The 13,570-nt window shown below is 27.7% G+C and overlaps 1 protein-coding gene across 1 annotated transcript in view; it reads left to right on the top strand.

Moving 5' to 3' along the window:
* The window catches only part of LOC123299701 (homeobox protein invected), a 112,781-nt gene that overhangs the window by 93,985 nt on the left and 5,226 nt on the right, over nt 1–13,570 (top strand). Inside the window, exon 3 of the mRNA XM_044882004.1 lies at nt 12,359–12,364. Coding sequence (XP_044737939.1) covers nt 12,359–12,364 — 6 coding nt within the window. The remainder of the gene's footprint in view (nt 1–12,358; nt 12,365–13,570) is intronic.

Here is a 13,570-nt window from a genome sequence, read left to right as displayed (position 1 = left end):
ACGCTTTGTTAAGTAATGACTAAATATGAGAATAATATTTCTTAAGCTGATTTTCATTACTCATCCACTAATTTTACTCGATGTTATATCATGTTTATATGAAAGATATCAAGGTATACAAAGTTTAGTCTCAAGTTTTTATAGCGTGGTAAGGATGTTAAAAGTGTGGTCAATTTCGTAAATGAGCAACAGAGGTCAATTAGGTCTTTTATTCGTAGGACCCACCTTATAAACCGAGATAGAACAAAAGTTTAAATGTAAAAAATGTTCATCATAGAAAATTGATCAACTTTAATTGAAACTTATTATCGTAAACATCACTGTTTACCCGTGAGGGCGCAAATTATATGGTATGTTTTATATGTGAATATCAGTTATGTGTGTGTGACGTATATGTATGTGTGGCCATTTAAAAGTGGCTATATTTCTTTACTTACATTAAAAAAAAAAAACGATTCCGTAATCAACACTGACTATACATGGTATTTCATCAATTTACTCAATCAATTGTTTCTTTTCAATTGTTTTTCATTAGTTTCACAATTATTGTTTTAGAACCTGGAACTATTTTCCAAAGATTACCTACCAGATTACTTATTTTGTTGAGAGCCATAAGAACATTTCTAGACTTAAAGAAATGAAGTTGTTGGTAGAGATTTTGCGAGGGTGTTTTTACGTGCACAAATAAGTTTGACTTATATTATTCGCAAAATATTTAGGTCGAGCAAACAAAGCTAAACAAAATCTCTTGTCATTAAAGAAGCTATTCCGTATTAATAGGTATTTCTAGCACTACAAATTTGCCTTGGTACTTCTCCGGTCACGTTTACGCTTTTTATACTCTGTTTCCCGCATTTTTTTCCACAAACTAATCAGCCACCAATTCATTTTAAGGATTTGATCAACTGAGTTAGTATCCTTCTACACTAATCTTCATCAATACGCCGAATGTTCGATTTTTTAAGTTTTTCAAGGAAACCAGATGTGATATAAAATTTTTAATTATTTTTCCCGATTTTTAAGTTCTATGCCATTTTGTGGTTGCCGACCTGTATAATTTCAACAAAGTTTAGAATACAAGATCTAAAAAAAAAAAAAAAAAAAAAATTATCTCTGTATTTAAAAATGCACATAATTATAAACATTTCTTAATGAATTCACCTTCGACCTTAGAATAACAAAAAAAAAAAAAAAAATGACTAATGAATTTTTTGTGCAGGGTGTGTGTGTTTGTGTGTATTTTTATCTACCTATCTCTATTCTTCAGTTATAATCATCATATTTTCTATTCTTTATTTATTAATAATACCTACAACAACAAATATTTTGTTTTTTAAAAGAACAAATAAAAACTAAATACCAGAAATAAGTTAGTAGAAGATATAATATTTAGATGAAAGGTATATTATACACATATTTTAATTGCTTAATTATAAGCCTATATTATTATAAAGAAGATACAGATTTCATAGAATGATAATGTGTAGGCAAAAGTTATTCACTATAATGCCTATCTAGTCATTAAACTAGTTGGTATTGAGTATACGAAAAGTGGAGAGCATATAGTAATTACACTTACACCTTCTTCAACAATATGCACGTATCTTGTAAGTGCCTTTTCTAACGGGTGTTTTTTAGCGGTTCACAACTTAAAATTAAAATAAGTCGTAGAATACAAAATAAAACAAAGTGGCTTTATTGGAAGGATAATTTTATGCCATTAATGTTTGAATATAATTTCGGTTATGTGGCCACCGAGGCTGGAGTGTAGATGGTGAAATTTGCATGTCCAATTTTTATATACTTTTCGCATAAATTACGGTTATATTCCAAGTGTTCAACCGTCTTTGGTTTACCGGCGTAGACAAGTTATTTTACATACCCCCATGGGGTTAGATCGCAGGATATTGGAGTGTTGGATTGTCAATTCAAAGATATAAGCCTCTTTAAAACATCCTTACTTGTGAGACAACGAAGTCTAGAATAGTAAAAAAACGACGAGAAGCGTCGTGAGATACTCGGTAGGAACCATATTTCTTTCGTACCTTCGTACATTATAAATGTAGAGATTACATTTTTATTTACAAGATATATTTGTGAAAATTCAAGGCATTTATTTTAAAAGTCAAACACTTGTTTTATTATTTTAATTTCATAGCTACTTTTACTTTTTACTGTATGAATAAATTGTAATTTTAGCTTACAAAAGACATACTTTTGCTTTAGTAGTCAACCCAATATGTGCGTACATTACATTTGGTTTGATCAGGATATCTACATAACATAAAATTTCCTTGTGCTTACTTTAAATTATCTCAAATGACAAATAATTTTGTATATTATCAAGTTCATGGTAAGCTGAATCAAAAAAGTTTTAGTTTCGTAGGTGACCGAGGTGGAAATGGTCGGTTTTTTGTGTCGTTTTTTATGTTACACTTCGATAGGAAACAAAGCTGGAACAACGTGCGGAGTTAGCAAAAACCTAAAAAGGTATAAAGTATATTGTTAAGGATATTCAAGGTCATTACCAAAAAAAAAAGTGTCTTGATACATACGATTTCGTTTTCGTCGTAATGAATCTTCGAGACAATCTCAAAGAAATTCTTTTCTCCATACAACAGAAATCTTTAATTTTATCATACTTATAACCGGCTAGTTTCTTGTTTACTAATGTTTTATCTCTTTTTATTCAAGGTATGGATTTTTTTTAAACATTAAATGAACACATTTAAATATTAATTGAGCCGTTTATATTTTTTAATTACTTTTTTTTTTTGTTAATCAAGTTGTTTAATAAACTATATATTTTAATTAACTAATAAATTTTGAAAATTATTGCGGTTTTTCTGAATATTTTTTCATGGGAAGGTATTAAAAAATTTGGCTACGTACTCAATAAGTTAATTTAAATGAATATTTATTAATTCATGGACAATTTTTCATTTCATCGTGAATATGATGGAAAAACAAACTAAACACAAAGCTACCGTCTGATGATGATTATCTAGGTTATTTTTATTCGAAATATAATTTTTCTCCTCTGGTGTTACATGAATAGCCTTTAATGAAAGGAAAACAAAATCATCAATACCCCTATTATTGCTGTTGGTCTTTACTAATGAATGACACTCTGTATAAAACCATCAATACGCTCCATATTGCGAGTGAGCTTGACACTCTGTATAGAATATGTGTATATAAGTAGTTGAATAATATAAAATATAAACTATTGTTTTGATTATAGATATCATTTCTATAATAATAAAATAAAACTATATGCAATACAGTTCATATAAATACAATAATCATAAATCATATTAATTAAATCTGATGGTGTGCATGCCTTCAGTGCAGCGAGCGCTATGGCTGCTGCAAAACTATATATAGAAATACATCATATTGTTACATCTATAAAATATGGAGTGTATCATATGTATTTATGTTATGTAAGTAATATAATGTGTATAAGACAAGAGGCAAAAAAAATGTTTTAGTATAGTCTCTTGATGAAAAACAATTTCAAACTTATTTCATTTAAAACCTTCATACTTTTGGGGCTTATGGGGCATTATGTTATATATTTGGGCTGATTACTAATACCGAATTTGTCATTTTACCAATAAAAATGTAAAAGTAGACGTGATACCATAAAAAAACTTTGAATTTTAAAATAAAATTGATTAAAAAACGAAGAAGTTATAAGCATTCAAAGATTGCTACCCGCCTATTTATTTCAAAGCATGGTTCCATATGTAATCTCTATAGCGATACCGTGCAATGATGTCACTAAGCTATATCTTCCTCTATGTTTAATAAGAGTTTAAAACGTTCATATTTTGTATACTAATAAAGTCTTTCTAAACTACTTTGACTATCTTTATTTTTGAGTTTGGCCAGTTCTTATACATTCTTCTTAGTCTTTCCACTATTTTGATGAATGTTTTTGTTAAATCTATTGTAATGAAAGCGTTTCAAATACAAGTACGAGGCCACTTAACGATTGAATTTCGCATATTTCTCTCCTTATTGAAATTAAGTAGGAATGAAGTACTTCTTGCACCTAGGAACGATTGCGGTTACTAACGCTGGATACACACTAAAAAAGCAACTAAATATCTGTTTAACAAATAAAATCTGTTGAATTATTAGGAAATCAATCAGCGAAACAATTTATATTGCTAAAAAGGCATGAATAAAGATCTTAAAACATCTTGAAATGTTTTTAAAATCATTAATTGTCTCTCTAACTATTTTCAATAAGAAAAGATATATCCAAAATCCAGTTGTCTTGAAATGTATTTTTCGTGACATTGCCTAGTTTCTTATATGATTACATAACAAGAATAAAAATGGTACACTTTGTAATAACAATAAGTGTATTATATTATAATATTATGGATTATAAATTATTATAATAATTATTATTCTTTTAAAATTTTATTTATGATTTTCGAGTGCACATAATAATGCCTACTGTTGCTTGCCTCTGTGTGTGTCTGCCATGTATGTGTAATTTTATTACTAATAATAATAATAACAAATAATAAATTCTAAATAAAAGTATTTACAAATGCGCTTGCGTATATTATCTTATTATTTATTACCAATCCCATTTATTAACATAAATTAAATTGTAATAAAATCACACGAAAAATATTATTATATGATTAATAAAACAGTTAACGTACATAAGTGTTGTGTTTTGTTGTAATCTGATTGGAGAGCACAATAAGCATACCTACACCTACCTACTTAATAAAAAATACTGAAAATCTTAACCGTTTAATATATACGAGTTATTTTTGAAAATGCGATTCTCAATGCCAATGGATTCGAGCAAAAAAATGTCTCAACTAAGGCATTTCAATACCCAAATGAAAGTGTTACCAAAAAACTGAATGCTTGTATGTCAATTAATGAGTATTTAATAGCTCCTTCTGTATAAATTTCAAGTTGATTCTCTGTACGGCTTACGATAAATTAATTTAAAAAAACAGTCCTTTTTACAGGGTGGTATATGAAGAAGTCGTACTAAATCTTGGTTTTTAGTCAATAAGTGCTTTTAAAAATGATTCTATTTACATAAAAACTTTTATCAATATTCCTCAAGTTTTAAGCTTTAAAATCATACCAAAATTAAGAACTGTGTATAAAAATGAAAACCTTCTTTGGGTAAAAACACTGACTTTGATAGTTATTTTCTCAAAAACCGTACAGAGAATTGATATGAGTTTTTCACAAGAGTTGTTTTCATTTTTACGGTATCAAAATGCATTAAATTAATTATAGCTTTAAAAAACTAAAAGAAATTGCTTTGATTTCAAACGTGAACTAGAGAGTAGAAAGTAGTTTCTAAATTTATTGGAAAATTAATGATAAAATAACCTTCCAATAATTTGATTTACAGAAATAATCGGGAAAAGTTGTACAAACTAAGGAATTTGCGGCGTCTAAGCTAAATTACCATGATAATTGTGTTACAAAGTAATTTATTTGTATAAAGTTGATTTATTTTCACCTATTTCTAGTTGAATAAAAATATTTTAGAATTAATGTTATTTCTTGATATAATTACCATTCATTCAAAGTCTCAAGAACCTACAGTGTTCCTCGAACAAAATTTATCCAAGAATGAAATGTGATTTAATGGGAAATGGCGCAATAATGGGCTTTAGATATTTCCTTTTTTTGTAAGCGTAACTGTTTGCTAAACGGTATGTTTAACAATTAAATGAATAATTATTTGTATAATAATTTTATTTAAACAAATAAACATTATTAAGGAAATCATGAATAATAAATATAAACATATTTATTAGATAAAACAGATTAAAATAAACATATATTTATTTCTAAATGACAATAGATAAGTTTTATTTGTTTAACTAGCTATTACCTGCTACTACCACAGCTTAATAGGGGAAATGTTTGTACTTTGGGTCAATTTATTTCTATTTAATATTTAGCCTTTTACAATAGCTAAATAGTTGAAAACGTATCTTCAAACAAACACTTTTTAATAGCAGACCAAAACGATGTATGGGATGAAATCATAAGTAAAAATGCTTTGTTGTTGTCTGAGATATCATTTAAAATTAATACTAAAAAGGCGTTTCAAACATATTTTGCATCTAAGAAAAGCAAAACAATATAGAGGATATTTACTTGTCGTATTTTTCACAAGATCCGAGGTGGCTAAGGATTTATATAAGGAGTTTTTCTATGTTTAAAAGAAGGATTATTAATTTTACAAATGAAAAATTTATGAAAGTTAACATTAAATTATTTTTTATCAAATCAAAGTAACTTATTACGCAAATAAAATCCTACATTAAAAACGGAAAAAGCGATGTAAATATGGTATGATATTTGGTCCCCTTAGGGCATGTGAAATGAAGGGAAGAGTGGAATGTTGTATTTTAGGGAGTACCGAAGGTATATTATTTGTGCATCGAAATCGATAATATGCGGGATATTATTGCGGCTAAAAATCTAGAAACGCATAGCCGAAGATCATCTACCAACATCTGTAAGTTTCCCTTACAATCCGTACACATCCGTATATAATTTACTGTGATGATGATGGCTAATAATAAATTTTACTTGATGGCAACAACAATTAATTATACTTACCTAAGTAAAGAAGATAAATATACAATCGTTTAATTCTAAGTAGTAGAATGATGAAGGTCGTAGCCGACAAAAGATCAATTTGAGTATAAAATATCTGTATTTATTTCTAAAATAATAATAAATAATATATCAATAATAAATTATATTTTATCTATAAATATTGTTCATTAGACATGTGACAATTTCTTATAAATTAAATAAATATTTAAATAATACAATGTATCCATTATTTGCATAAAATGTCTAAGGAGCTTTTTCATGAAAAATTAGTTTCAAAATTGAGGAGCTGAAAGAAAATGTATTTTGAGAAAACCCCAAATAAAGAAAAACAAGTAGAAACAAACAATTGACTAAGTTAACTGTTGAAATACCCTGTATAGAAAGAGCTGAATGACAGTGCTGGCAATATTTTCAATAAATTAGAAAAGTTTAAGAAACCAACACAAAATTATGCCGACCTTTCGACCGCTATTTATTTGATTTTCGAAAATTTTCGAATGTAGTTTTTATAACTTTTTTATGGTTTCGAAAATGTTTTACAATACAACTAGTTGAAGATGCATGCAAATTTTCAACTTCTATCTTGAACAGTTTTGGAGAAAATGGGCCACAAAGTTTTGTCTTAATTTGAGCCCTCACGGGTAAACAGTGCCGTTTACCAAAAAATGTATCAAACAGCAGTTGTTCATCTTTTTATAAGGAATATTTTTGAGATTTAAATTTTTGTTCTATCTCTAATGTCTTACAAGATTGGTCCTACGATCCAAGATCCAATTGACATATATTGTTCATTTACGAACTCAAACGAACTTTTTATGTCCCGAACACTCTTTAAATTTCAGCTTGATATCTCTTTTCGTTTTGGAGTTATGGTGATCAAGGGCGGATGGACAGTTGGACAGTGGGACAACCAGAAATGGACTAATTAGGTGATTTTATGAACACCTATACCCAAATTTTGTTCTAATAATGAATATTTCTAAGCGTTAAAAACTTGGGACTAAACTTATTATACCTTGATATATATTACATATATACAGGGTATATAAGAGATATATTGAACCAATTGATGTTATTCAAGGAAATCTTAACCTATCTATTTTTAACTTCAAAATTATTCTAATTCGACAAATTTTTTTCTTCAATAAAAAATTCATTATACTGAGCAGTTAAATAATGTCCATTTTTTGACAAAAATTTATAGCCGCGAGCTAAAATTTCAACCCATTTTTTATATGAATAAAAATTATGACAGTAACAATTTAATAAAAATGTATTAAAAATTGTTATTGTATTTGATTTCTTTATAATGTTGCTGATATATCACAACATGGAAAAATTCAATAGATGGATATGTTTTGAGAGTTTTTCATTAAGAGTGATACTTATTGAAATTTGAATACAAAAGAAACAACTCAAACATGTATCAGTAAACGAAGTAAATTGTGATTTTTAGCGATCAGGACTCTATTCGAATGTTTTTGTTATTTCTATAATGAAAAACTGGATTAACTAGGCTATTTTCTTTGAATTCAATATTTTCTTCTTTGTATTTAGCTGAAAAGCGAAAATGATACTTAACAAACAATTGAAAGCCTTAAAATCAAAATTCAACGTAATGGGCGTCACATGTTAGGAGAAACCATTTCATTCATGATTGAAATCGTTTATCTAACGCTAACTAAACATTTCATTGAAAGAAAATAAGCTTAAAGTTTATGGATAATTGTAGCTGCGATGATCATTAGACCGATTTTCTCTGCACAAAATTACTTCGATGTCTAAGCGCCAAATTTAAATACAATGTACTTTGATACGTCAAATAATTCGAATTTAAAAAAAGTATCACACTTATTGAAAAACCTTTTATTATGATATTCAAGGTGGTCTCTTTAGTTGGTTTTTTTTAAACTGAATACGGTCAGTTTTTTTTATTTGGTGTGTGTAATTCAATAGGCGTATAAAAAATCGTTAGTTTCTTTATTTTTTTGTATTTAATAAAAATATTTTTGATATTAGGCTGTTTTTTTGTTCAATATGTTCAATTGTATAATATTGAAACTAATTTTGCGTTTTTTTTCTGTTAGAATTTATCAAATGTCTATTTATTATATCAAAATAGATAATAGGATAATCCTTTTATCCTTTTTTAGATTCAAAACTTCTCTATTTATAGAATGATAATGGAGCTTTGAATTGAATTAAATAAGTTGTTATATGACAAAAATTCGGACAGTAATGGATCGATTAACTGAAACTTTGATTCTTATATTAATTTTACACAGAAAAAAAGGATTTATTGATTGAACAACTCTTCTTGAATCTCTTCCTTGGAATTATAATGGAATAAAAAATATTCATGTTTCAAGAAAATCTGTTGAGTCGTTTGAAGATCATTCCCTCTTTTCTAATTGTTATCGAGTACGAAACCCAGAACTCTAATTTGGAATATAGCTAAGAATACGTGATCAAATAAAAACAAAGGATCAAATGTATGTGTTTTCTTTTAAACGAGTGTTTTAAAAATTTTTTAATCAGCTTCGAAAGAGAATTTTAGAATTTTAGAACTTCTGTGACTTTCTTGCTGCGAGATTCATCACAGGAAAGCTTTAAGTTTGAACTAAATTCAAATGCTCATTTCTTTGCCATCTGCTATCTATTTTACCTGCAGTTCACCTGGCATGAAGAAGAAGGATTCATGTCACTACTATTTTCAATTTAACTCTGCAAATTATAGACACTTGAATCTTGACAAATGTAAAGAGAAATTAAATGATTCGAAGCAAAAAAAAAAAACTTAATTAAACATACTTACGCCCTTTTTTAACGATGTTTTTTTTTGTACATCATAAAACAAACTAAGGGTAGTTTAAAGTTTTTTTTTTATGAATGTTTTTTAATTTTAATTGTAGTATTTACATGCTTGTCAAATTATATTGTATCAAATTAAAAAGAAAAAAACATCGTATAAAAGCCTCTTTTATATTTATCCTTTTAAATATTTAATTAATTTTTTTTCTATTGTATTTTTTATTTTGTTTCCAAAAAAAAAAAAATTAACTATTTACACCTAATTCGGGGTAGGGTGCTATACCTTGAAGGTAATGCACTTTGTGTCAGTCTTCAGTTAAAAGACATTTATCTTGAAGACAAAGCTTACTTACTAGAATAACTAAAAATAAAATCTTTCAGTGCCAAAACTACTCCTTTATTTATTTTCAAGTTGAGAAGTTGTCCTTTAGGTTTTAAATTACAATCTACCTAAGCCATTGCTTATTTTTGAGTAATTTATTATTCTATTTTAAAGAGGCGATCTTTTTGAAATTTTTTTTGAAACCCACTAATTTTGGGTCATTCTTTTCAGCTGTGATGCCAGTTTTTCGGTAACTATCCCTTATGTGCTTAATTCCGGGACCAGGCCTCCACATTCTTGAAACCTAATCGAGCTAGGTAAATTTTGATCATAAATTTGAAAAGTACGGCCCAAATTTAATAGGATTACATACCTGGTTTATCAAAATTGGATAAAATTTGGATTTGACAGAGAAAAATTAAATTTTTTGGATTCTGATGACGTCATAAAGTTCAAAAATTCGATTTTTTTTATAACACAGGCAATTTTTATCCGATCTTATTGGAATTTTTGTTTAAACCCACTAATTTTGGGTCATTCTTTTCAGCTGCGATGTCAGTTTTTCTCTAGCTATCCTTTATGTACTTAATTCCGGGACCAGGCCTCCACATTCTTGAAACCTAATCAAGCTAGGTTAATTTTGATCATAAATTTGAAAAGTACGGCCCAAATTTAATAGGATTACATACTTGGTTTATCAAAATTGGATAAAATTTGGATTTGATAGAGCAAATTTAAATTTATTGGATTCTGATGACGTCATAAAGTTCAAAAATTCGATTTTTTTGATAACACAGGCAAATTTTATCCGATCTTATTGGAATTTTTTTTGAAACCCACTAATTTTGGGTCATTCTTTTCAGCTGTTATGTCAGTTTTTCGCTAGCTACCCCTTATGTGCTTAATTCCGGAACCAGGCCTCCACATTCTTGAAACCTAATCAAGCTAGGTTAATTTTGATCATAAATTTGAAAAGTACGGCCCAAATTTAATAGGATTACATACTTGGTTTATCAAAATTGGATAAAATTTGGATTTGATAAAAGGGTTTTTATATTTTGTATGACTTTTTTTGTATGACAACTGCTTTAAAATTCAATTGTAAGATTTGATGTAAAATATGTAAATGCAATTCAAGGTACAACGGTTTCCCATACTCCCCTCTTCTAAAAACTAAAAGAATTTAATAAAATAAACTTGAATATTGAGATAGACGAATTAACACTATTATTAAATTAAAACGAGTGACCCTTAAATACCCTTTGTAGGATAAATATAATCAATATAAGAGAAACAATTTACTAGAGAGAAGTTTAAGGGTGGTTTTAAAAAAAAAATTAGATACTTGATTAAATAGAAAGAATTCATTTCAAATGTTTCATAGAGCACTCATACAGTTTATCTTAAAAATATCTTGAGGGTAAACTTCTTTTAAATACTCACTTCCATAAGACTTCGATTGTATACCTGTCTTCTGTACTCAAAGTGCTATCAGTCAACAAGACAGAAGTCTAATCACAATACAAAAAGACTTATGGAGTTATGCTTCAAAACGCTCCTGGTGGCAACAATCGAAGCTTCCACTTTAAACTAAAATTGAAGATATTTTGTACATTGAGAATGAAAAAACATGCACTTTTTATACGAAAAGTGTAACTTTCAATCATGTTACAAACATGTTTATACTATTATGTTCGCATGTTTAATACTGTTACAGGAAGCTTAGATGAAAATCTTGATGTCGAATTCGCCATATTACCCATAAAAAATGTAAAACTAGACTTGATACCATGACAAAATTTGAAAGAGAAATTGAAATTGATAAAAAAACGAAGTTAAGCAACCAAAGATTGCATTCAAAGGTGGCCGCTCTCTTTTTAGCAAAAAAAAGTTTTATATGTAATATCTATGGTGTGATACTCACGTATGACGTCACTAGTGTAAATCTTTCTCTTTGTTTAATTAGGTATTTAAAACGTTCATATATTGTATATTCTACAGCTAGTGTTTAAAAAATCTAGTTCGATCTTCTATTTCTGATAAGATTATCATTAATGATTTTTATGGAAGTACCGTGATGTATATGGTTAACACAATAAACACGTTGATAATGTATCAAATGACGCAATTATTTAGTACCGATATATATAGGAGGGTGTCAATTTATTTATTTCAGTGAGGGGGTTGTTGATTTTATTGGATTTTGAACCCTTGCATTTATTTTAACTTTTTTTTATTAAAAAAAGAGTGATTTTTCATTTTTAGGAATTGGTGTTTGGTATTAATATTGTTTTTCTCAATATATATTCTGATACAATTTTCTTGGGTAATTTAACAAGAATTTGTTTCAATTTTTCTGACATTGTGTTTTTTAAAGATAACGCGTGGTTTTTTTATTTCCTCACTTTTAAATGATTTCTAGTACATTACATAATGTTTATTGAATTTATTTGGAACCCTCTAAACTTTTAAAACTTGATTTAAATAATACTCTCTGTGAATTCGAGAAAATCGTTTAATGATAGTAACAGATTTAAGTTTGTTGATAAAAATTTTATATGATAACTAATTTTACTTTTCTTTTTGTTTCAGGACGAAGTAAGTACCGCAGAAGAACACCCAAAACATCCGAAAAAGATGACACAGATCTTAGTGAGGATATAATTATTATTTATTTTTTAAATTTAATAAGTTTAATGAACATAAAACTACATAGAATTCTGGAAACGGAAAATGTGAAAATTTTTACGTTCTTCAAATTTACTGAAATATGTTTACCAAATTAAATTTGAGATATTTCGAAGATTGAGAAAAGTAGGTTTGTCAAAAAAGCAAAAAAGAAATTTTACCAAATGGTAGGAAGAATGTAAGAGTCGAAGGTCGTTAGAAACTTCGAGCCAATTGTCTCTACGATATGTGTTGTTATGTAATCAAAGACTTTGTTTTAACACATATGATAGAAAATAATCATCAAAATAAAAATATCGAAAAACTCAATTTCCACAAACTTGACACAGGAGCCATAGATAAAACTTTATTATTTTTTATCAAACCAACTTTTAATAACTTCCAAATGGCAAACATTTTCTTTTTATTTCGAACTTTTTTTCGGGATTAATTTATATAAACAAAAACAATAATTTTATTTTCGTTTCTTTAAATTTAACACAAATCGAATAAACATTAAGTTATAATAAAATGTTTGTGTTAATTTTCATTAATATTTTAGACGAAATGACATTTGTCGCGATACTTAATCGACTTTTCTTGTTGTACCTAGAATAGAAAGAACACGAAATATAGTAATGTTAATATAATTAAGTTCATGACACGCAAAATGTACTAAAAAACTCTGTTTAACACACCAAAAATATTTTATTCATTATTTTCTGAGCTAGTAAATAATTGGATAGGGTGTCCCTCTTTCCTTCAGTATTTTTGAAACTACTTGTGCAATATAAACTCACAAATTGATATATTGTCATGCCAAAACATTTATTTGTGAACACACTAGAAATAAATAAAATTTCCTGGGACTCACTTAAAGAAATGAAGGAAGGACGTCTTTAAATTTCTTAACTAAGGAAATTTTATGATATACAAATAAATAGAAATGTCGATGGCTTTTAGGGTGCTTAATATGACCTACAAAAAAAGTTTTAAGTTTTAATCTTGGATCGAGTGTTCAACTTATGAAAAACAAGCATTTCAATTTTCGTGTTTCATTGTTTTTTCTTACCGTTTGTACTAATAAGAATTCATTGACAGCACATTTCTAAGAAAATAATGACAGTTTGCAACGGT

Source organism: Chrysoperla carnea, chromosome 5, assembly GCF_905475395.1.
Source record: "Chrysoperla carnea chromosome 5, inChrCarn1.1, whole genome shotgun sequence".
Classification (NCBI taxonomy): Eukaryota; Metazoa; Arthropoda; class Insecta; order Neuroptera; family Chrysopidae; genus Chrysoperla; species Chrysoperla carnea.
This window is presented reverse-complemented; position numbering and strand designations above follow the sequence as displayed.